Consider the following 24,791-nt stretch of genomic DNA (forward strand, 5'->3'; position numbering starts at 1 on the left):
ATTATTTCATATATAGAATATTGTTACAGTGGGGGACTGATCTAGAGAAAAGTCTAAACTTTAAATGGAAATCATATTTTTAATTAAAAATATAAATTAAACATTAAACAAACAAACAAAAAAAGATCTTCATGGCACATACCCATTAGCTGACAGCAGAGAACTGTGAGCATCCCACAAATGTTGTTTAATAATCACAATTTTAACAACATTTGCATGACTTTAAAGCAAAGAGCTGTGGCTGACAAAACAAAACAAAACAAAACAAAAAAAAAGGTGAATCCTGCAGACTTCAAACTGTGCTTTGAAAAACCAAAACTTGATGTTAATTTAGTGCTGTACTAGTCATTTTTGCCTTGTTCGTGTATTGTATTTTTTATTTGTCATAACCTTGTTTAGAGAAAACCTTTAAGACAAAACTGATGATTAAACGAACCATAACTCAGTTAAGTCTAACAGTAAAAGAGCAACCTCTAGACCGTTTGCAAGTTTATGAATTATCTGAACTGATATGTTTAAAGATGAAGTGAAAAGTATGTGGAAATAAAGCAGCTGCACCGTAAGAGCTGAAACTGAACTGAAAAACTGTTTAATCAAAACAGTCAACAAGGTGAAAAACTGAAAAGAAAAAAATCTGAATCTGAAATTCAAAAGAAAAAAAAGAAAAAGAAAAAAAAACCTCAAATCAGAAGTATAGTGTGACAATCTATCTGTGCAGATGGAACTGAAAAAGCAACACAGAGAACAGCAGAAAGAAAGAAAGAGGGAGTGAGATCAAGAGAGACGGGCATTAATATGCTAATGGCCTGAGTGAATACACAACAGCTCAACTGACCAGACTAATCACTGCTGGACACACACTGAGGTTAATCCCGCACGCACACACACACACACACACACACACACTAATCCTCACTCACATGGAGATGCATGCGTGTGTGCACACATTATGCACGCTCACACATTTGCGTGGACACAGCACACACGCATGGTCACTCCTACACACACACACACGTTTGTTTTTGTGAATTGTGGGGACTTTCCATAGACTTCTATAGATTTTATACTGACCAAACGTTATTGTGTATCCCCTAACCCAACCCTAACCCTAAACCTAGCCCTCACAGGAAACATGTTTGCATCGTTACACTTTCAGATAAACATCATTTACTATTTTTAATCATTTTTTAACATTGGTAAACATTGCAAAAATTTCAGGTTTTACTATCCTTGTGGGGACATTTGGTCCCCACAATGTAGCAAAAACAAGCAAACACACACACACACTTTATTTCATGCTACATAAACAAATCTATATAAAGCATATTTTATGCATACTTAAATATAATTGTAATATGCAATGTTATTTAATGTTTTTATGTCATTTAGAATGGTGCATGCAGCTGAGATTTTCTGTCATGCCCTTGCACATACATGATGTACATTTACTGTTTTCTTGCATGTTTTCGTACTTTTTCGAGATACTGCGTATCTCTTTATGTTACTTTTGATTCGTGATTTCAACTTGATTTGTTGGATTATTTGTGAAAACAAGCAAAAGCAAAAGCAGTAGCTACTTCATCCAATAAACTCAGTTTTAAGCAATAAAGAGTCGAGCCTCTGTTTCCTTTATCTTCACCATGTCATGTGTAATGTCAGTGCTGGTCCGACGCTGCGTCCCACGAGTTCAGTAACGTTTGGAGAAAAACGAAGAAGACAGTCAGCAGTGTTGTGTAATATTGCACAGCGGTGTGTTGTCATACGTAGCGTCCGGTGAGCGAAAGAATGAACGTTATACGTTACATATGAATACAGGAACATGTGCGCGCAATGCTGCACTTCGCCGCCAGGGGGCATCGGCCAGGAAGTGAGGGGTGACTCCGCAGACAACAACATCCGGTATGAGGATGTTTGGGTTTAGGACGTTTTCTCGCGTGTGCTGAAAAAAGTTGAGCAGTAGGTGACAGTCTGACTGCACACAGACACATCTGACGGTGAGCGAGTCGACTTTAATCATCTCAGTCTCGCTATTTTTTCAAATCTTCATCACCAGTGGTTTAAGCTAACATAAAAGTGCCAAAAGTACTATAGTATTACCATGTTTTTTTCGAAATCATGCTACCGTGGTAATGTCGTGGTTTAGTACAATGCAGCACCGTGTAAATACCATTGTAATTATGCAATACGATGGCAAAACCATATTAATAACAGGCCTGTGAAACTTAATGATATTTTGGATGTAATGTCTTACAATTATTTCTTATTGCTTTTTTGACATTGCAGAACATTTCCTTTTTGCTGGAGAGAATTATTTTGTAATAAAGGTTGTTTCATGAGCTACGTGCAGTGCATGTTGTTTCATTTTGTTGCTGAAGTTTCCATGGGTGTGTTCTGCTTTAGTTCTGCTTTAGTTCTCGGTGAAGTCATGATGGCGAATCCAGTGAGTGTTCAGACCCTCAGTAAGACATGGGAACTGAGTTTGTACGAGCTCCACCGAACGCCACAGGTACACACACACACACACATGTCTGGTTTATTATCTTTGTGGGGACTCTCCATAGGTGCAATGGTTTGTATACTGTCCACACTGTATTTTCTATCCCCTTACCCTACCCCTACCCCTAAACCTAACCCTCACAGAAAACTTTCTGCATTTTTACTTTCTCAAAAAAACTCATTCTGTATGATTTATAAGCTTTTGTACCCATGGGGACCTCAATTTAAGGTTAGGTCCCCATGAGTCTGTGTGTATTCAGGTTTAAGTCCCCACCAGGATATAAAAACAAGTCCCCACACACACACACACGGCTGTCATCATGGCTTTAATATGAATTATATTTTATATCCCATAACCCCACTCCTAACCCAACCCCTTACAGAAAACTACAGGGTCTGCTGGGTCATTCTGTGTCAAATAAAGCAAGAAAAAACTTCACCAGCTCAATTTTTTTTTTTTTTGATTTTGCTAATATTTTTTCAGAAGAAAGATATACATTTACAGTGATGAAAGCCAAAATATTAAGTGTCACGGATGAATATTTACTGAGTAATCCACTGTTTTGTAGACAGAGGTCAAAATGGCAATTTTCACCTGAGATTCAGAGCCAAATTCTAGGGGGTTAAAAATGACTTCAGAAAGACGTTATTTTCACACAGAGATTGGTAGGTCTGTTAGTAAAATCTGTTGAATTTAGCAATCTTTGTTACATGATGTGCCAATGGTGACCATTTAAAAATGGGGAAATGGCACTTTTCAAGTTTTCACACCAAAGTTTGCATGTCTGTTACTCAAGAAGCATTAAAGACATCTTAATGCCCTTTTCGATATCCATTTTTAAGGCTCTGTATGGTTCAGTTCCAGAGATATTGTAATTTCAATACGGCTTCAGGAGTAAATTGTTAAAATTTTCAGTGGCCAAAAACCAAATGTGGGTCAATTTGTAAAAATATGATACTTTTTTCTTTTAATGTGAAGAACAAATAATGTTGAGGTTAGATCTCAGGTGCCATTTTGACCTCCCTCTACAAAATAGTGGATTACTCAGTAAATACTCATCCGCAACATTTCATATTTTGTCATTCATCACTACAAGTCTATCTTTCTTCAGAATAATCATTTTGGAGAAGTGGGTAACAATCAAGTCCTGCTCTACTTATCTTGTTCAGCGTATAGTTGCGTATAATGTTGTTTCAGGAGGCGATCATGGACAGCACGGAGATCGCCGTGTCTCCCAGAAGCCTCCACAGTGAGCTGATGTGTCCCATCTGTCTGGACATGCTGAAGAACACCATGACCACCAAAGAGTGTCTGCATCGCTTCTGCTCCGAGTGCATCGTCACCGCGCTTCGATCGGGGTGCGACCGCATCTTCAGATCCGAAGCCTTTTTCGGACCTGTGGTTTGTACGTTCGCGTCAGTCGGAGATCTCTCGCTCAGCGCTGCCTTTCTATTATTTCCCCCCTGCAGAAATAAAGAGTGTCCGACCTGCAGGAAGAAGCTCGTGTCCAAGCGCTCTCTCCGCGCCGACCCCAATTTCGACGCCCTGATCTCCAAGATGTACCCGAGCCGCGACGAGTACGAGGCCCATCAGGACAAGGTCCTGGAGCAGCTCAGCCGCCTGCACAACCAAGAGGCTCTGAGCAGCAGCATCGAGCAGGGGCTGCGCATGCAGGCCAGACACAGGTCACCTCACCCGTCTGTCGTGTTGTGTTTGTGTTGCTATCTCCCCGTCTGGTGTCATTACAGGATGACTTACGATGGTCAGGTTTTTCTGTGACCTCCTCAAATGGGAGTAAACGCGGTGCTCTGTGGGTCAGTCTGTTGTTTCCTGAAACGTATTCCTGTTGTCTGCGTTTTAGAGCTCAGCGTGTGCGCAAGCTGCATCCGGAGAGCGAGAACGCTACGCTCAGCGGCGGCGAGGACAACGGGGACGCTCGCTCGCACGTGTCGCACGACTCCGGCCCTCCGCACCACGCGGCCTCCGCCCCGGCGAGCTGCGCCGCAGAGGCCGGCCCCAGCCGCGGGAAAAGAGCGCACGCGTCCGACGACTCCGGACCCGAGGCTCCCGGAGACGGTCGCTCCCCTCCTCGACAGCGGCCGGGACGCGGCCCCAGCTCAGAAATCGAACTTATATTTTGCCCGCATCCCCTGCTGGTCGGCAACCAACAGTACAGCCAGACACGGTATTTGTGCAGGTGTTACAGAGGTCATAAAAAGCCTTCATTCACCAATCAAGGCTTTAAATCAGAGCAGAAAGCCTTAAATGTTGCACGCACTGCAAAAACATGATGATTTTACTGAGTATTTTTGTTTTCCAGTACAAAACATCCTTAAATCAAGATGGAAAATGAAGTTTCTGAAAGTGAACAAAATGAAGGGAGTTTAAGCTTAAATTTTCTGCCAGTGGGTAGTGAAAAGCTGTTTTACCTTTGAATTAAGTTGATTTTTTGTTTTTTTTTGGCACTTTGATCGATTTGTTATAAAACTAGACTTCTTGATTTTAGAAACTTTAGACATTTTCCATTGGAAAACAAGACAAAGATCATTTGGTAGAGTGAAGTTATTTCCATATTCTGGTGGTTGGGAGCAGAGCTGTTATATTTGTTCTTATTTCTTATTCAATTCAGTTCAAATTTATTTGTATAGCGCTTTTCACGATACATATCGTTGCAAAGCAACTTTACACCAAAATAATTTTTTTTTACAATATATGTAGTAGTAGCTTGATGTACATATGGTAGAGATGTGTGGTAAAGATCAATTAATGACGTAATCAAACAGACAAAGAACACTATAAATTAGTAGCAGAATTCGGTAGTGCTGTATGTTTTCAGGGTTGGCATCATCTGAAGTCCTCTGTGGGGTTGGCATCATCTCTTCTTAAGTGTTCTGGATCCAGACTGGAGCTTGTGAATTCCTAGTTACCACGGGATGTCAATCCCACGGCAGAAACAGAAAACATATAGGAACATAATTAGCGTAGCTGCTGTTCAAATTAAACAAAGAAAGATTTGTTAAACCAGAGCTAAAAGATTAATAATGAACATTTGATCTGATATAGCTGCAGGAAAAGTTTATGAGATGCATTATTTGAATGCTTGGCTAAAAAGATGTGTCTTTAATCTAGATTTAAACAGAGAGAGTGTGTCTGAACCCCGAATGTTATCAGGAAGGCTGTTCCAGAGTTTGGGAGCCAAATGCGAAAAAGCTCTACCTCCTTTAGTGGACTTTGCTCTCCTAGGAACTACCAACAGTACAGAGTTTTGTGACGTAAGGGAGCGTGATGGATTGTAGCGTGGTAGAAGACTAGTTAAGTACGCAGGAGCTAAACGGTTAAGGGCCTTATTTTGTAACTGATGCAGAACCTAATAGGTAGCCAGTGCAGAGACTTTAAAATTGGGGTAATATGATCATATTTTCTTGACCTGGTAAGGACTCTAGCAGCTGCATTTTGGACAATCTGTAGCTTGTTTATTGAAGATGCAGGACAAACACCTAGTAGTGCATTACAATAGTCCAGTCTAGAGGTCATGAATGCATGAACTAGCTTTTCTGCATCAGAAACAGGTAACATGTTTTGTAGCTTGGCAATGTTTCTAAGATGGAAGAATGCTGTTTTTGTAACATGAGAAATATGATTTTCAAAAGACAAGTTGCTGTCTAATATAACACCCAGGCTTTTGACTGTAGTGGAAGTAACAGTACATCCGTCTAGTTGTAGATTGTAAGTCAAGAGATTCTGTGTATTGTTTTTAGGTCCAATAAGTAATATCTCTGTCTTATCTGAATTTAACAGCAGAAAATTATTAGTCATCCAATCTTTTACATTTTTAACACACTCTGTGAACTTAGATAATTTAGAAGTTTCATCTGGTCTTGTTGAGATATATAGTTGAGTATCATCAGCATAAACAATGGAAACTAATCCCGTGTTTTCTAATAATATTATTGGATCTAAAGCATCTTAAAGCCTGCGCTTGGATACCCGCATAGTTTTGTAGTCGCTCTAATAGTATGTCATGATCTGTAGTGTCGAACGCAGCACTAAGATCAAGTAAAACTAGCAGTGAGATGCAGCCTTGGTCTGACGCAAGAAGAAAGTCATTAGTGATTTTAACAAGTGCAGTTTCTGTGCTGTGACGGGGCCTGAAATTCTTCATAGATATCATTTTTTTGCAAGAATGAGCACAGTTGAGCAGATACAACTTTCTCTAAAATTTTAGACATAAACGGAAGATTAGAAATGGGTCTATAATTTGCCAGTTCACTAGGGTCTAGTTGTGGTTTCTTAATAAGAGGCTTCATAACCGCCAACTTGAATAGTTTTGGGACGTGACCTAACAATAATAATGAGTTGATAATATTGAGAAATGGTTCTTCTGCTACAGGTAACAATTCTTTCAGTAATTTAGTGGGTACAGGATCTAATAGGCATGTTGTTGCTTTAGACACAGCGATGAGTTTATTTAACTCTTCCTGTCCTATAGCGGTAAAGTACAGCAGTTTTTCTTTGGGTGCGACGAAAGAAGTCGACATTAGACGCAGTAGAATCTACACTGGTTATTGTATTTCTGATGTTATCTATTTCATCAGTGAAGAAATTCATAGTCATTACTATTAAACTGTAAGGGAATATTTAGATTGGGTGGCGTCTGGTTAATTGTTAATCTAGCCACTGTGCTAAATAAAAACCTTGGGTTGTTTTGGTTATTTTCTATGAGTTTATGGATATGCTCGTCCCTGGCAGCTTTTAAAGCCTGTCTGTATCTGGACATACCGTTTTTCCATGCAATTCTTAAAACTTCCAAGTTAGTTTTTCTCCATTTGCGCTCAAGATTTCGAGTTTCTTTCTTGAGAGAATGGGTGATACTGTTGTACCATGGCGCAGTACGTTTTTCTCTAACTTTTTTCGATTTGATGGGGGCAACAGCTTCTAACGTATTGGAGAAGATGGTGTCCATATTGCTAGTCATTTTGTCTAGATCCTGTGTATTAATGGGTACACAGAGCAGTTGAGAAATCAGGCAGGTTATTTGTGAATCTATCTTTGGTGGCTGGAACAATAGTTCTGTCAAGACGATAACGTGGAGCCATATAGTTAATATCAGTGATACGCAGCATGCACGATACAAGGAAATGGTCAGAAACATCATCGCTTTGAGGTACGATATAACGGTAAGCGCAATTCCATGCGATTATAATTAAATCTAGCGTATGATTAAAACGATGAGTGGGTCCAGTGACATTTTGCTTGACTCCAAAAGAGTTTATTAGGTCAGTAAACGCAAGTCCTAACGCATCATTTGTGTTATCAACGTGAATGTTAAAATCTCCGACAATTAGCGCTTTATCAAAATTAACCAATAGTTCCGAAAGGAATTCTGCAAATTCTTTTAGGAAATCTGTATATGGCCCTGGCGGTCTATACACAGTAGCTAAAACAAGAGATAGGAGAGATTTCTTTTGCATATCTGACAGAGTAACATTAAGCAAAAGTATTTCAAATGAATTAAACCTGTATCCTGTTTTCTGAGTTCATATCACTATGTATTGTTGCAACACCACTGCCACGACCACTCTGACGGGGCTCATGCTTATGGTTTTTTCTTTCGTAAAATGAATTCTAATGTAATGGTGATCTGTTGGGTGTTGAACACCAGACATTTACGCTTAGAGACCGTATTGATGTATTGTTCTCTGTTCAGTTTATTTCCTTCATTTCTTTACTTTTGGTCTTAAAAAGGCTTTGCAAAGTCCTAACGTTTCCTTCATAAACGCTGCATAAGCAAACTGAGGGCGATTCTGCAGTGAGAGGAAGTTTTCAGGGCTGCAGGAGGATTTTAAAGCATGAAAGCTTTACAGGATGTTGAAGTCTCACATTAGCCTACCCAGACCTCCACTGTAAGGCCGAGATGAGATCGTTTTTTTTTTTCAGGTGGTCAGACAGCGTTATGGACAAGAGTGTAATCGGGGTAATTACGGGTAACTTTCCCCCTTCTGCTCACAGATACGTCAAAACAACAGCCAACGCCACCGTGGACCACCTGTCCAAATACCTGGCCCTGCGCGTGGCTCTGGAGGACGGTCCGAGCGGGGCGCAGGCGGGCAGGAGCGCGGAGGGAGAGCCGGGAGCTCTGCGGGATGTCAGCGAGAAACAGTTCACCATCTACATCAGCACGGCGGCGGGACAGTTCACCGTGAGTCAGCCTACCCGTGGTCTGAGAAATCGGAGTTTGGCTTGTCCTGTCTTCATCCTCTCTGTCTTTCAGACGCTGAACGGCTCTTTGACTCTGGAGCTGGTGAACGAGAAGTTCTGGAAGCTCTGCAAGCCACTGGAGCTCTATTACGCTCCTACGCAAGACCAGAATCCGACGCCTCAACTGGGACAGGCGGACGAAAGCCAAGGGAAATCATCTCTAACCTAAAGGAGAGTGACGGGCTCTTCCTCCTGCTCTCCTGAGGTCGTCCTCCTGCACGGAAGCGGCCGGTCGTCATCACTGAAGGACTGCAGAGGTCAGCGCTGCTCATCCGGTCGCTCTGATGTACGGTCGCCCCTACGGTAAACCATTAACTGTACGTCTGTGGAAACTAAGACACTCCCAGTTCCCACACTTGCGTTCAATCAGAGCACGTGTATGTGACAGGAAGTGAGTGCACAAGACCGTCCGGGGTCTGAATAATGCCTTGAGGCACACTCTCCCTAATGCTGCACTGGTGTAAGTGTATGTGCCCCAACTGTGCCCCGACATCACTGAGAGAAATGCTCCAGTCTACCTTTAATTAATCATTATGATACAATAGTAAAATGCAACACACCACACATTTTATTGGCACAGAGATGAGCGTGTATATTTTGTAAAACAATTGCAACTGCTTTTTATCACTATTAAATAGCACCACTATTACATTTTGTTGTCTGTTACTTATGGACTACTCGACAGACATGTCTAAGCTTATTTTAATGTGTAAATGTGTAAATAAAGCTGATTGTTGTAAATGTGTCCCATCAGGTCAGTAGTTCATGTAAATAGATGAGTGGTCCGTGTGCACTGCGCCTGTGGGTTTTGGGACAGGCCCTAAATTCAGCAAGTCCTCTGAAGCCGTTGTGGGCATGTCATCAAATCTGAGCTTATACTAGTGAATATAACATTTTAGGAGGAGAGGAGTGAAGAACGCTCCCACTGGCCTGAGTCTCTATGGAAAGATCTATGGATTCGCAGTAGCAACCATGCTTTTGCGTTGTTTTCGTTCATTTATAATAATTTCATTTAATGATTTATAAGCTTGTTTTCACCATCACTTTGCCTCTTGGGCCGACAGAAGACGTGCTTTTGACTGGTTTTGGATACCAGACAAACAGCTAACCAGAGATGACGGATCACAATAGACAAACTAATTTAATATGGTTTGTTTTGAATGGAAGTGACTGCAATAATAAGATCATCATAATCATGATTATTATCTTAATCTGTTGACAACCTCAATAACAAGGTCAGAACTTTTTTTTTTTTTTTAATACCCCAGGCTACCTCAGTAACAGTAACAGACACCTTCATGACTGACTGTGTGTGTGTTTTAAATGTGGCCACATTCATGAGCATTAGCACATTCATGATTCATAGCAAAAAAAAACAAACAAACAACTGTAAGGGGGGAAAAAGGCAGAATTGAGAAATTAAAGTCACAACTACCATTTCTTTTTTTGATCCAGTAGTGGAGACAAACTTCCACTGAATCAGAGGAACAGAAATGATCCATAATTTAGACAAAACACTTTATGCACTGGTTAAAATGACCATTTTTGTGGCTGCTTTCCCAATTAGTTGATGTACATATTCACCCTTACCTTGAAAAACCACCTTATTGCAACTTTTACATCAATGAACATGGGCACATTTATACTGGACAAATCTGGAATCAAAAAATGTAATGGTTTTAACAGATTTATTTTATATATATATATATATATATATAAATAAAAACCTCAGACACTTGTCTAGCTCTGTGCTGTGCAGTCCTGTTCAATACAGTTAGGGTATGTCAGAAAACTCTTTATGTTCTCTTCCAACATAAAAAGCATTGCTGTTTTACCTTTTTTTGTAAAAGGTGTTTAAAGACCTTTGCATGTTCACTTTGTAAACACTGGTTCGGTCCTTCTGCAGCAATGTAGGATGATTTTGAAGTTGGAGGAGAAAATGAGATGACCAGAGTACACACGGAGCTAAACAAGACGAGCATTTGAGGTTATTAAGTATATTAATCGTCAGTATTTTTTTTTTTTTTAAAGAAAATAACCAATTGTTCTGCTAGATAAAACCCTTGTTCCTCAGCTGGGATCGTTTAGAGCCCCGTATTTAAACTGCATTTTGAAAGTTCAAACTCGCAGCACCATAGAACTCACTGTATGGAGAGAAATCCTGAGATGTTTACTCTCAAAAAACAATTTCTTATTGACTGAAGCAAGAAATGCACAAAGATCTGAGAGGATCAGTAAAGACTGAGAGCAGGACACAGATTGGCTGAAACGGTTGACTTTATTAAAAGTTTACTTCTTCTTGGACACTCCCACGGTACGGCCGCGACGACCGGTGGTCTTGGTGTGCTGACCGCGCACACGCAGACTAGAGAAGAGAGAAGAAAACAGACAAGAGTAAATCAAACAAGCTCACAGCAGTTCACTGCTCACGAGATCCGAACACATCATTAGAAACTCTTTTGATTATTTAAATGAGCTGCAGGAAACTCACCCCCAGAAGTGACGGAGACCACGGTGAGCTCTGATCTTCTTCAGACGCTCCAGATCTTCTCTCAGTTTGTTGTCCAGACCGTTAGCGAGGACCTGCGGAGAACCGACGCGACACTCAGTCACTGCAAAACTACCTCTTCCACACACAACTTCCTTCAAAACGAAGCGTACTGCAGACGAGGACGCTGCACTTGAACAGCAAAGTTTCAGGCGGGTGAAGGAAATAGCAGATGCATTTACTTGAGACGCCTTCATTAAACTGCACTGCCAGCTCCAGTGAGAAGATCTGAACGTGCAGCACAATTCTCTTACAAGCCTTATGAATCTGATCGAGTTCGAAGGCTCTTCAACCCACAGACCACCAGCGTTTCATATGGACCCGCTGTGCTACCACGGACTGTGATCACAGTATTTTGAAAAAAAAAATGTGAATTTGTACTGAATATCAGTTACTGTCCCGTATAGTGCATCACAAGAGCAAAGGAACACAGTAAATTTGTTTGAAATGCAAATAAACTCCCACTGCCACAGCTTACTAAATGTTTATGACAGCGATTTTCATAAACAACATAGTTTTACTGAAAGTCTTCTTCAAACAATGGTAGTGAAGAGACATACATGGCTCTGTTTTACTGTGGTTACCATGACCTACAAATACACAACACCACAGAGGACCGGTAGACCAGCGTCCCTGCTCTCATGTTGGTGTGGAGACCCGTATTCAGATTCATCACTCATCACAGCCAGATGTTTAAACTGCCCTAAACCTCACAATGCAGTTTTTTTTTTTTTTCCACAAAAAAAGGACTACATTTTCTGAAGATAATGAGTGGTGCTTCTTGCCCGTCACCTCACACTTAAGCCGGGCTCACACTACAGGATTTTTAGCCCGATTTTGCCCCGATTTTCCCCTCCTGAGAATCGGAGCAAAAATCTTGTCAAGCACCTCGATCGGTCCCGATGTTCAGCACAGATTATCTGGTAATGTGAGACGTTTACAGATTGAATCTTGCAGCTCCCGATCTGCTCGCACACAAATCGGGGCCGCCCCGATCACATCAAACATGTCTGATATTCAGGATATTAAATCGGGATGATCACGGCTATGATTACGTCAGCACTTTCACAACAGACAATGCACGACCACAAAACAGCTGCTGTTCGGTCCACTGGATAGTGGAGATGGAGGAAACTGCTTCTTATGTTTTTGTAGTAACACTGTCTGTATAATATGTTGAAAACATACCACAACCACATGGAGCAAGAAAAGCAATGCTCCATGCGGCCCCAGTCCGACCCCAGCCCATCTTTTTTCCCCTTCTCCCAAAATGCCTTTTAATTGCTAAAACAGTAGTATAATAGTTCAGTTTTGTATTTAATGGAAAAGTGATTATATTTCATTTCGTTTTTTTAAAAAGTTAATTTAGAAAAGTGTTTGGAGCATTTTTTTGTTCGTTAAATATAAGTTTTTGTTTTTTGAAATTAATGACCAAGCGGTCAGCGGCAGACAGCGAGTTGATCACAGACACGTTTAATCAGTTTTGCCTTCTCAAATCACGACCTGCCTAAAGTAAGATCTATAGATACAAAACAGTTAAAGCATATAACAGTTAACTAACATTTATTGTTTTAAATTTTTTTATTGTTTTTTTTTTAAATTCTAAACTACAACAAAACATACAATTATAACAAGATATCCAAATAAACAAAATGAATAAAAAAAACATTTGTAAACATTAGTTGCTGAAATGACGATCTGTTGTGTAAGATCACGTGAGGCGCTCCCTCCTTCATGATAATCTTAATAATATCTTGTAGTGTGTGATGCGCCACAATTTTCAAATCTTGTTGTGTGTGCGTGTTTAAGATTTGAGGGAAGATCATCTGCAAAAATTCTCCTTATGTGTGCGCTGCAACCAGATTTCATAATTGGTTAGGATTTAAAAAGTCCTGTAGTGTGAGCCCGGCTTTACAGATAACAGGAGTCTAGTTGGTACCCAGTAACACGGGGCTACTCCAACATCATTTAGACAAGCCCTGACTATCAGGTTATGCGCAGCTCTCTTAATGTCCCAGCAAATACAGTTCTAATGTGAATACACAGATGAAGACGTGCCATCAAGAAAGATCTGATTTTGCAGTTGATCCTTTATCATGACAAAAAAAAACACAACAACCCTTAAAGCAGCACTCTGACCATACCTGACTGTATTTTCCATCTTTAATGTCCTTCTGTCTGTTCAGGAACCAGTCAGGGATTTTGTACTGGCGAGGATTCTGCATAATGGTCACCACCCTCTCCACCTGTCAATCAATCACACGTCAAATGAACATTTCATACAACATACACTTAAACACACGTCCTTATTTTCCTTTGAGATTTTTCACACCACGCTTGTTTGTGGGCCAAAGCAACATGTTCTCTACCGACAAACGATTCTTCAGTTTCTATAAAGTACAACGGTAATGCGCCGCAACAGGTCTGTGCACGACTTTTAATGCACAGTAAAGGCTCGGTCTACTTTATTATTTATAGGTGAACGTATGCGTTTTACTAATGTGTTTTCTCCTCCGCTCAGAAAGAAAAGTGAAGAAGAAACGCACCTCATCCTCAGTGAGTTCTCCAGCCCGCTTGCTCAGGTCAATGTCTGCTTTCCTCAGCACCACATGGGCATATCGCCTCCCCACACCCTGCGGAGCACACGAGTTCAATAGAGTCTGAGAACTGAACACACGGAGGAACCGGACACTTCCAGTTTGAAGCGCTCACCTTGATGGCGGTGATGGCGAACGCGATTTTGCGTCTTCCGTCAATGTTCGTGTTCAGAACACGCAGAATGTGCTGGAACTTCTCTGGAATGACGAGCGACTGAGAAAACACACAAACACACACGATCAGTGCGAGCAGCGCGCACGCACACACACACACACACACACACACACACACAGAACTGTGCAGTCAGACTGACCTCAACTACTGTGTAATACACGAATATCACAACAGTCCCTCACTGACTACAACTACAGACGAGTTTCGCGCTTTCTCGCCTAAACTAAACACACACAACATTTAAACATACACACATTTCAATGAAAACATTACAGTTCTGCGTGTGGTAATACCGTGGTGCACTTCGTCTACTTAAACCGGCGCGGACTCGACACGGGCTTTCTGTCATTCATTTAACTTACAATCCATACTGTAAACCCGAAATCTTCACTTACATATATTGTCTATATACTAAAAACATAAGATGTCACATCAGTGCCGCGATATACACACAAATGCGCACGATGTTACAAGATTTCAACTACAATCTTGAGGATTTCATTTCATGCCTACCATCTTGTTCGCTGGTTCCGCGCAAAGAGGAAGCGATCACGATCTCGCGATAATTTCACCACTCGACACGCGAACTCGACAGGAACATGTTCCGTCACGACGTAAATGTCCGACGGGACTAAAACAATATTTTAAACCGATGATATTTAGAAATACAGAAGCACAGTTGGTGTTGTTTAGTACACTGTAATCTATATTCTAGAGTTTTCACTCTTTTGTTAATAATTTCTTATGATTTTACAGTGCGACACGCATTTTGTCGGAACTGATGTTTGCGGGGACTTTAATACTGAACGGACGTGTAGTTTTTGTGAACTGCAGACGCCATGGCGGAGGAGGCGCAGATCGCCGGAGCTGTACGTTCAAACTCCGGCGCTGATTCTGTTTCTGCTGGAGCGATGTCGTATCTACAGGATGAGGTGATGAGGACTTTCACTCGTGTTACAGCGGCTTCACTGGTCGCGTTCGCCCGTTCGCTCCCGTCAGCAGCACCGCTAGCGCTCAGCGGTTTCACACAGATGACGCGGACCTGCTGTGGCGTTTCTACATGAACTGTCACGGTTATTGTAATCGCTATAAAGGTCGTTTACTGATCGCGGCTGATAGTGGCCTGTGCAGCTCGTTATTTCGGTCAACATCTTAAGAAATCATATTTCCGAATGTCATATCAGTAAGATCACGTGACAGCGCAGTGATGTGTCAAAACACACACACACACACACACACACACACACACACACACACACATAATAACGCTCTGGAGACAACATCGAGACATTATGGCACACAAAAACAGACTGTGAAGTGTAAAAAATGTTCTGTGCACTGATGACTGTTCAGTTCTGTATCATTCGTTGATTATTGTCGTATTTTTTCTGCTGTTTTCTCGGTTGTGCGTTCATGTAAATCTACTTTATATACTCACACTTGTGGCATTTGTAAATATGAGTAATATTGAATGACCAGTGCCAAAGTGTAAGAAAGTGAAGCCATGAGGTTACACACTGACAGTATAGTCGATGACATCATGTATTACTTTTTAAGCTGGTTGTAACCTGCCATGAAAAGAAGATTCATCAATTTCTGACTGAATTTGCTGCAACTTTTTCTAAATATCATAGCGGTCTTTGTGGTGTTTCTACCCACCGATAATCGTTATGTTTTTTTCTTTTTTTGTAATTTGTAATTAATGACAATAAGAGTGATTACTGAAATCAAATGCTGTCCTGCCTCCAACCTGTTATATGGGTTTACAGTTATTTAATGAATTGGCTGATTAAGTTTATATAATGATGCCATTCACTGCAGTGCAGCCGAGGATGTAGTGATCATTTTGTTTGGCTTTGGATGTGCTAACATTGCTCTCTCTCTCTCGGGTTCATGTGTGTGTTTTTGTTTTTTTGTATTGATGCATTTGCAAGATGGCCAGTTGAGTGCTGACTGTCTGTCTCTCTGATGTGTTGGTAGAAGTCTGACTTTGATGTGGTTCCCGCACTGAATTTGGGTGATCTGGACATCACCACAGATGAGTTCATTCTGGATGAGGTGGACAGTAAGTGCTGTTTTTTTTTTTTTTCCGTCAGCTAAGTACAAAAATTCAGATACCTGGGATAATTCACCGGTAAATTCCTTGTCATTTGTCTTTTTTTCAGTTCACATTCAGGCAAATCTGGAGGATGATCTGGTGAAGGAAGCGCTCAAGACGGTGAGATGGAAATTGATCTGCTGGAGTGTGTGTGTGTATTGGTGTTCACTACGTCAACAGTAGTAACACCAGAACATTTCGACCTTGTGGGGACATATTGTTAGTCCACATGGGGAAACAAGCTTATGAATGACACAGAATGAAGTGTTTTGAACATGTAAAAATGCCTGTAGTTTAGGAGGATTAGGGTTAGGGTAAGGGGATAAAAATGCAGTTTGGACAGTACAAAAAAACCCATTACATCTACATAGGTATAGCAGCGTGTGTGAGGATGACGACGTGTCTCGTGTGTTTGTGCGTATCAGGGTGTGGATCTGCGGCAGTACTCCAAACAGGTGGAGACGGAGCTGCAGCGCATCGAACAAGTATCAATCAAGGACTGTATCCTTACTTCTGAGGATTTATGACAGAATCACACGTCAGAACATGTCAGGCCATCAAAAGGAAAAAATAGTTGACTACTTTATGGGATTCACCCTCATATCAGTGTTATGATTTTGCATATCATGTTTTCTCCTCTGTTGGACTGATACTCCCCTGTCAGTGAACATGAAGCGTGGTTTATGGTTCAATAATGAAGGGATTATTATTTAAAACTTGTCCTGGATGTTTCTAGAGAACCTTAACAGTTGTGCTGGTGCAGATATCAAAGAGAGTCAGAATATTGCCTCTTTACACAACCAGATCACGGCCTGTGACTCCATACTGGAGGTGAGTGCGTTCAGCACTTTACAAACGGTAAATCACTCAATAAGCTGTCACCGGAAAACGGCACACGGAGAAAACTCGTTCAAGTTAAAACCTAAACTGTAATTGAGAAGAACGGCTGTGTGCCGTTTGAAGCGTGGTTGTTACAGTTAACTAAAACTCAAATAAAACGGTATATATAGATGACGCTGCCGTTTGCTGTGTGTCCAGCGTATGGAGGGCATGTTGAGCAGCTTTCAGAGCGACCTGTCGTCCATCAGCAGCGAGATCCAGACGCTGCAGCAGCAGTCGGTCAGCATGAACATGAGGCTGAAGAACCGTCAGGCCGTCCGCAGTCAGCTCAGCCAGCTGGTGGACGAACTGGTCGTTCCCAGCACCATGATCTCGTAAGGACACGCGCCGAGCGTCTCGTTACAGGCGGCCGCGTGCCTCTGAATCGTTTACTGAACGACTGTGTGTGTTGCAGCGTGATTCTGGACAGTCCTGTAACCGAGCAGGAGTTCTTGGAGCAACTTCACGAGCTCAACAGCAAGATCAACTACGCGAAAGAGCTCAGCTTCAGAGAAACCCTCGCCTGCTCTGACATACAGGACATCGTAGATCGCCTCAAAATTAAGGTGAGAGCCGATCGCAGGTCGACTCGTCTAATGATCCCGTCGTTCTTCGTAGAACGGATCAATGCAAAGCATTTTCTGCCGCGGTATGACTCTGTTGCGATCCCGTTCGCAGGCCGTCTCAAAGATCCGTGAGTTCATCCTGCAGAAGATCTACTCCTTCAGAAAGCCCATGACCAACTACCAGATCCCTCAGAACACGTTACTCAAGTACAGGTACACCCTTCCAAAATATTTCTCAGAGAATGCTTTCTGTTGAAACCTGTTTCTGACATGTAGGATGTTTTTTCCTGCAAAAGACCCTGAATGTAAAGGCTGCCACCATAATGTCTTGAAAGAGAAAGGTCACGGGTTCATAATCATGTTTGTCGACCGCTGGTCTGTTGGTTTTGGGCGTGACGGTAGTCCGTCAGCGTCTGTGCCTGGTCCTGACCTGCGTTTAACAGAGCCTTTCTGAAATGAAATGACAAAAATAAATGAATTCAACAATACAGCCTTTTCCTGAGACTGACCCTACCGTCAGCACTGTAACAAATAAGAACAATATCTGCTGGAAATTGCTAATTGCACAGCATTTTACATATCATTATCTCCACTTTTACCTAATGACCCTTTCTCGTTTCTGTCGGGTGAGAAGTGTGGGTCTGATTACGGACGCGTTTCTGGTCATCTGCAGGTTTTTCTACCAGTTCCTGTTAGCCAACGAGAGGACAGTCGCTAAGGAGATCCGGGACGAGTATGTGGACACCATGAGCAAAATCTACTTCAGTTACTTCAAGTCGTACAGCGGCAGACTGCTGAAAGTCCAGGTGAGACACGTGCTACGCTTCACGGGCTAAAACACCGACTGGATGGGTTTTGATTGATTGAGTCTGAGAGTATATTTGAAGAGTTCAGATGCAAAAGCCCCTAAATCCATCTGACGTATTTCTTTAAAATGAGCATTTCTTTCTGGCTACTTTGTATAGGTTTCTATGTAAGCACTGGTACTTCTGATTGGGCTGAGGCTGGAATTTATCGAGTTTGAAGTAAAAGTATTTGATGGACGTATTCTGTGTGTCAGGAGCATTCACTCACTATCATTATCTCATTTTTGACCGAGATGGCTTTTAGCTGGTTTTGCATCTGAACTCTTCATTTATTGACCTCTAAACCTGATGTTAAATAGCTGTGGCTGCTCGCTTAACATGCTGCTCAAACAATGACGTCCTGTGTAACTGTGCGGTTCTAATAGGCTTTAATGCAAAACGCCTTGCGTGAAGCTGCTTGAACAAACGCTTGAACAAGTTTCACAGTATGTTTAGGGTTTGATCCAAAGTTCATGACCGCTGTGGAGCGTGTGCACCCGTGTGACATCTGCAGTAGCCAATCACACCAAACATGGAGAGTGTCAAAATGTGACCGATCAGTGTACGTTGGCCGCTACTGACCAAAGAGAACATAAAGGCTAAATGCTAAAATATATAATATAATATAAATTATATGCTAAAATAAATTTGGACAGACCTTTGGAGTTCTGGAAGAATGTTTTACGGAGTGATTCATCCAAATCTACGTATGCTTGGTTTAGTCTAAGAACATGCTCTGTTCAGTCTCCAGATTCAAATCTCATTGAAAACATTATTTATATATAAAATGTGAATGTTTAGATCCAATTAGTTTTTTGTCTAATAATAATTTTTTCTGTAAAATTATATTCTGTAATAGTTAGTTGTTTTCATCAAATTTCAGCAGAATGTCTTGCAGGTCAAGGCAGTTGAATAATTGTAAAACTGTATATATATATATATATATATATATAAATATGTGCAAATGTATTTTTTATTCTCTCTCTCTTTTTGTAAGTATGAAGACGTTGCAGACAAGGATGATCTGATGGGAGTGGAGGACACAGCCAAGAAAGATATCCTTCAAACCGCCATCTGACCGCAATCACATAAAATCAGCACGCCACAGAACTTGCTCTGAGATGAATATGAAATTCAAGACAGTAAACATATTTCCTCTTGGGTGTGGTAGAAGAAGGTGCTTGCATTATAATGTGGTTGAATTCTTTAACTGCCTAGCAGGTTTTTTCTCCAAGCCTTCTCTCAAGAGTAGGAACACTATTTTTACTCTTGGCCAGAGGGGGGCGGTACTGAGTCCTGCAGAGCTGGAGGGGCCCATCCTGATCCCGCACGCCGCTCAGAGAGGAGACTCCAGAGTGAGACACTGAGATTCTGCTTCACTCCACACCACACTCCATAAACAGCCCTGACCCGAAGAAATCAAGTGTCTGTCTGTAATATTTCAGATCATGGGGTGCTGGTACTTTTCCTAGTTATCAGACGGTATTTTTCCTCTGGCAAAGGAAAAAATGAACAAAAAAAAAGCAAACAAAATCTTATAGACTTGCATCGAGCCGTATCTAGGAAGCAGAACATCATAGTTTCATCCCAATGACCGGTCCCACCACAATTCGCTGATCTTTCACAGCCTAAAGTGACTGAATTTTCTCAGAAATTGCAGCAATATTTGCAGCATATTTTGTTGTTTTGCAGTGAATATAGCTTAGCTGTATATAGTTAATGTGTAAATACTGTGTGCATAAATACTGATAATGGCAATGCTGACAATTGCACTTAACTGAAAGAGCAGCGTTAGACACCGTAGTCTGCACGCTGTGACTGGCTGCAGTAATCAGTAACACTGTACATGATACATTTTCAGCTTGTAGCTTCACCTCTGCTCTGGATTTGACTGCAGTACAGCGCCTTTTTTCTTAAAAACCATGGAAAAAACCAAAACAGAAATGCAAGCTGGAATCCGAGGGACTGACGCCCTAGAATGCGTTCTCTACAAGACGTCAAAGTTTGCGTTTGTTACCGTGACAGTGTAGTTTGTGATCTCGGTCTCTCTCTGTCTCGGTCAGTACCCGTATGAGACGCTCTTCCGCAGTCAGCACTACGCTCTGCTGGACAACGGCTGTCGAGAGTTCCTCTTCTTGTCCGACTTCTTCATGGTGGCCGGAAATTCCGCGTTGGATTTGTTCAACAGCATTATGGGAAAAACACTCAGCATGTTCCTGGTACAGTCACGCTCTTATTACGTGATATTTTCACATGTCCAGTGTTTCAGTAATGCAGTTTCATAACAAAAATGACATTATTATTATAGTATTTTATTAAACATTGTCCCATTCTCATTTTGGTGTCTTCTCTCTGTCTGCAGAAGAATCTGTCCACATACTTGTCCGACTGTTACGACAGTATCGCGGTGTTTCTCTGCATTCACATCATTCTGCGCTTCAGAGCCATCACGGCCAAGAGGAACATCCCCGCGCTCGACAAGTCAGTCCCTCCGTCATCGCAAACGCACACCACCTGTAGAGAGGACACTCGTCCGCTCTTATTCTGTCTAGGACTGAGAAATGTACAGTCAGACCAGTTTTTAACAGGACAGATTACAGCTTTGGTGTTACAGCACAAAATGAAAATTCACTGTGATCTTGATCTTATTTAACAGTTCATCTATGCATATTGTTATATTATTATTGTTATTATTATTAATTAATTAATTTATAATAATACTGTAATTTTTGGAATTTTTTTATACCTTTATCGGATAAAATAGGACAGTACAGATCAGAAAGGCATGGGGCTGGAAACCAATCCGAGTCTCTGTCTGGTCACTGAAGGCACAGGTGTGCTATATGTTGTTGCAGGAACCTATTATTTTTAACCAAAATGTCATAATGCAACCCAAACAACCCACCAAATCTGTGAACTCTGCTGGCTGTATTACCGACTCATGAGCCTATTTGGTTTGTTCAAATTCGTACATGATGTTGTATTAGTTTGCATGTCAATCGCATTAGCAAAACAAAACTTGACGCTCCATTACACTGGCCATGAGACAAAAAGCCTTGTGTTTAATCCGTTCTCACCCCATATAGACATCCTATGTTGTGTTTCTAACACTTTTGACCAGGGCTGTCAGTCGATTAAAATTCGAATTAATTACACGACGTGTCGATCGTCTAATCTAATTAATCGCATACTAATTGAAAAATAAATTTGACTTTGAAAATACCCACAGAAGATTGTTTAAAGCTATTTTTGTGTTAAATAAGAAAGTAACAAGTAGACATTACAAATTATAGCTTTAGAAAGAAATATTTTATTTGATTCAGCATAAAATTTATTACACATAAACATTTAGACTGCAACGGCCTAACGTGAACTTGAGAAACATCTCAGTATTTTTTTTGTTAAACTATCCCTTTAATGTTTTTGTTATTATTATTATTATTATTATTATATTATTTATTTATTTATTATTATTATTTTTTTTAATGAAATAATACTCTAAATTGGAGTATTAAGAGATGACTGAGATTTCTGTTCACATCTCAAAATCCAGTCAACAGCGTTTTTTTGGTTCTGTTAAGTGTGAGTCACAATTTGGCAGAAAAGTCTGTCTCTGCTTCCATATCCTCAAAAGCTGAAAAATCGATGCAACAGTGTGGTGTGGCATCTGGAAATGTGATCATACTGCATGACCCGCCAATCCCGGAGTGTCTGTGTGTGTTTGACGTGTCTGTATGAACGGCTTGTGTGTGTGTGTGTGTGTGTGTGTGTGTGCGCGCAGGTACTGGGAGGCTGTGCTGGAACTGCTGTGGCCGAGATTTGAGCTGATTTTGGAGATGAACATCCAGAGCATTCGGAACACTGATCCTCAGAAACTGGGCGTACTGGACACCAGACCACACTACGTGCGTGTCCTCACACACAAACACACTCATTTTACACTGAATCCACTCCTGCAGCACAAGAGCTGAAAAAAGCTGTCAGTAGGTTTTAGAAACGGAGCTACTCTTAATCGGTCAAGCAAGCGCTGTTTATCACTTTTACGTCATTCATTTTGAAATGAAGCGGGCGTTGCAGGTCGCCTCATGAAGATCCAAAAAGTGTTTCCAAAAGTTTTCTGGTAGTGCAAGCATTGTACAACTAAATACCAGTTATTATTAAATGATCGCTCAGACGTATCAGATGGATTTGCCGGTTTATGTTTTTGTTGTTAAATTTTATATTTACTTTATTGATATTGTGACTGCTGCTTTCAGTGTAAAAATATGAATATTTTTAAAATGTAGATCAGAAGAACTTTTCTTCGTATGTTCAGTTCAGGAGGGAAGACTTGAGTAGACTACAGTTCTCTCCTAAAAATGTCATTTGTGGAGACATTCATGCGTGTGAACGAACGAATGCACCGCAACACACGCGCGGCACAAATATCGTCTGTGTTTTTTGGTGTTTGTGCAGATCACACGCCGCTATGCTGAATTCTCCTCCGCTATTGTCAGTATAAACCAAACCTTTCCCAACGAGAGGACCAATACCCTTCTGGGACAGCTGCAGGTGAGAACAGAAACACACCCCTGTGTGCTCCAGACGTACAGCGGCTCGCACTGAAAGCTGACGCGATGTCATTTCAGATCGAGGTGGAGAACTTTGTGCTGAAGATGGCGGCTGAGTTTCCTTCTAGACGAGATCAGCTCATCTTCCTCATCAACAACTACGACATGATGCTCAGCGTGCTCATGGTGACGCTCCTCACGAAACCGTTACCTGCGCTGTTATCGGTACCAGACTGCGTCATGATGGTGTGTTTGTGTGTGTGTGTGTTTGAAGGAGAGAGCAGCTGACGACAGTAAGGAGGTGGAGGGCTTTCAGCAGCTCCTGCTGGCCAGAACACAGGTACGACCTGAGATCGCGAGTACAGCGCGCACTGGCGCTCACGTGTAATGAGAGTAACCGTTGTGTGCCGCTGTGTGACAGGAGTTTATAGAGGAGATTCTTTCACCCCCGTTTGGAGGAATGATTGCGTTTGTGAAGGAGAGCGAGGCGCTAATGGAGAAAGGGCAACTTGACAAACTCAAAAACGACGAAGGTCAGTGCTGGAGCTGCTCTGTTTTCTCCGTTAAGGGTTTTTCCACACTGCTTTATCTTATGTCTTTTATCAGCTCGTATCACTCAGCTGGTGCGGGGTTTCTCCAGCACGTGGAAGCAGTCTGTGGAGGCCTTGAGCCAAGACGTCATGCGTTCCTTCACCAACTTCAAGAACGGAACCAGCATCATTCAGGTACGGCCTCGTGAAGTAACGTTCTTGCTTTCGTTTTGCAAATGTGCCGTGGAACCGACGAATGGTTTTCTGCTTGTGTTCTCCAGGGAGCGCTGACCCAGCTCATCCAGTACTATCACGGTTTCCATAAGGTCCTCTCCCAGCCCACCTTCCGCAGTCTGGCGGTGCGCTCTGAGCTCATAAACCTCCATCATCTGATGGTGGAAGTCAAGAAACACAAACCAAACTTTTGAACTGGCACAGGAATCATCAGCGTTCGTAGTAGTTACACTGCGGAAATCATCCTTTGGGAGAATCTGAGCATCACTGAACACGTCCATAAAACAAGATCCGTTTTCCCGATAAGCAAAACTAGGGAGAAAATTGAAGGCTAGGTTTCAGAAAATCCATACTCAGCTGTGAGTATCATTTGTCTTGTGTCACTGGCAGATTTGTGTTTTTATTATGAATAACGGTGCAAAATATCCTACAGTCTTAAACAGTTTTCCTTATCAGGTGAAAGAAACCTGTCTTTACAAGACATTGAAAGTATGATATTTTGCAGTTTAGAGCTGAAGCTAGAACAGGACTCCTAAAGGCTGATTTCAGTCGATGTAAAGACGCGTTCAGTATTTTGAGCGCTAATCGTATTATTTGGTCAGTCTTTTGTTTTTAGGTTTGCTGATCTTGGGCCGCATTTGTAATTTCCTCTTTAATATAATTTGATTTCTTTCATTGTTTAATCTGTAAATTCAGTCGCCGCTTCTTTAAATGTTTTTGTGATATGAAATGTTCTCTTTTTTTTCTTCTCTGAAGTATGTGTGCGCTGTTGTTGTGTTTAAGTTATAACAGAAAGCATTCCGTGTCTTGAAATAAAAGACATTCAAAGATTCAGTCTCTAAAAATGTTCCCATCATTTTATCAATCCGTTAAAAAGAGAGAGAGGTTTTACTGAAGAGAAATTTTTGCTGAGGTTAATTATATTCTGTCATCCTGAGTGTTTTAATTACATTTATCAAGGCGGTAAGTCACACTGCAACGTTTTTCATTCACTGACAATGAAGTTGACAATTG

The 24,791-nt window shown here is 41.4% G+C and overlaps 3 protein-coding genes across 3 annotated transcripts; 2 read left to right on the forward strand and 1 right to left on the reverse strand.

Moving 5' to 3' along the window:
- Nucleotides 1–1,831: 1,831 nt before the first annotated feature.
- On the forward strand, nt 1,832–10,013 carry LOC127161482 (E3 ubiquitin-protein ligase RING2-A). The gene is made up of 7 exons (XM_051104224.1): nt 1,832–1,994; nt 2,401–2,506; nt 3,695–3,855; nt 3,967–4,182; nt 4,359–4,682; nt 8,507–8,696; nt 8,769–10,013. Exons 2-7 carry the CDS (start codon nt 2,426–2,428, stop codon nt 8,922–8,924), a joined length of 1,128 nt encoding a protein of 375 aa, XP_050960181.1. The 5' UTR covers nt 1,832–1,994; nt 2,401–2,425; the 3' UTR covers nt 8,925–10,013.
- A 1,001-nt stretch (nt 10,014–11,014) lies between these two features.
- On the reverse strand, nt 11,015–14,728 carry rps18 (ribosomal protein S18). The gene is made up of 6 exons (XM_051104236.1): nt 14,589–14,728; nt 14,016–14,114; nt 13,850–13,936; nt 13,448–13,549; nt 11,247–11,338; nt 11,015–11,120 (listed from the first exon to the last, which is right to left on the reverse strand). Exons 1-6 carry the CDS (start codon nt 14,589–14,591, stop codon nt 11,045–11,047), a joined length of 459 nt encoding a protein of 152 aa, XP_050960193.1. The 5' UTR covers nt 14,592–14,728; the 3' UTR covers nt 11,015–11,044.
- Nucleotides 14,729–14,863: 135 nt separating this feature from the next.
- On the forward strand, nt 14,864–24,607 carry vps52 (VPS52 subunit of GARP complex). Its single transcript, XM_051104221.1, has 20 exons — nt 14,864–15,007; nt 16,056–16,140; nt 16,241–16,293; nt 16,599–16,674; nt 16,937–17,004; nt 17,212–17,387; nt 17,468–17,618; nt 17,731–17,831; nt 18,292–18,424; nt 19,461–19,516; nt 19,683–19,818; nt 20,527–20,682; nt 20,826–20,944; nt 22,245–22,368; nt 22,919–23,014; nt 23,092–23,199; nt 23,288–23,353; nt 23,435–23,546; nt 23,620–23,738; nt 23,825–24,607. The coding sequence occupies exons 1-20, from the start codon at nt 14,915–14,917 to the stop codon at nt 23,969–23,971; spliced, it is 2,175 nt and encodes a 724-aa protein (XP_050960178.1). The 5' UTR covers nt 14,864–14,914; the 3' UTR covers nt 23,972–24,607.
- The last annotated feature ends 184 nt before the right edge of the window (nt 24,608–24,791 follow it).

Source organism: Labeo rohita, unplaced genomic scaffold (genome assembly GCF_022985175.1).
Source record: "Labeo rohita strain BAU-BD-2019 unplaced genomic scaffold, IGBB_LRoh.1.0 scaffold_66, whole genome shotgun sequence".
NCBI classification, from domain to species: Eukaryota; Metazoa; Chordata; class Actinopteri; order Cypriniformes; family Cyprinidae; genus Labeo; species Labeo rohita.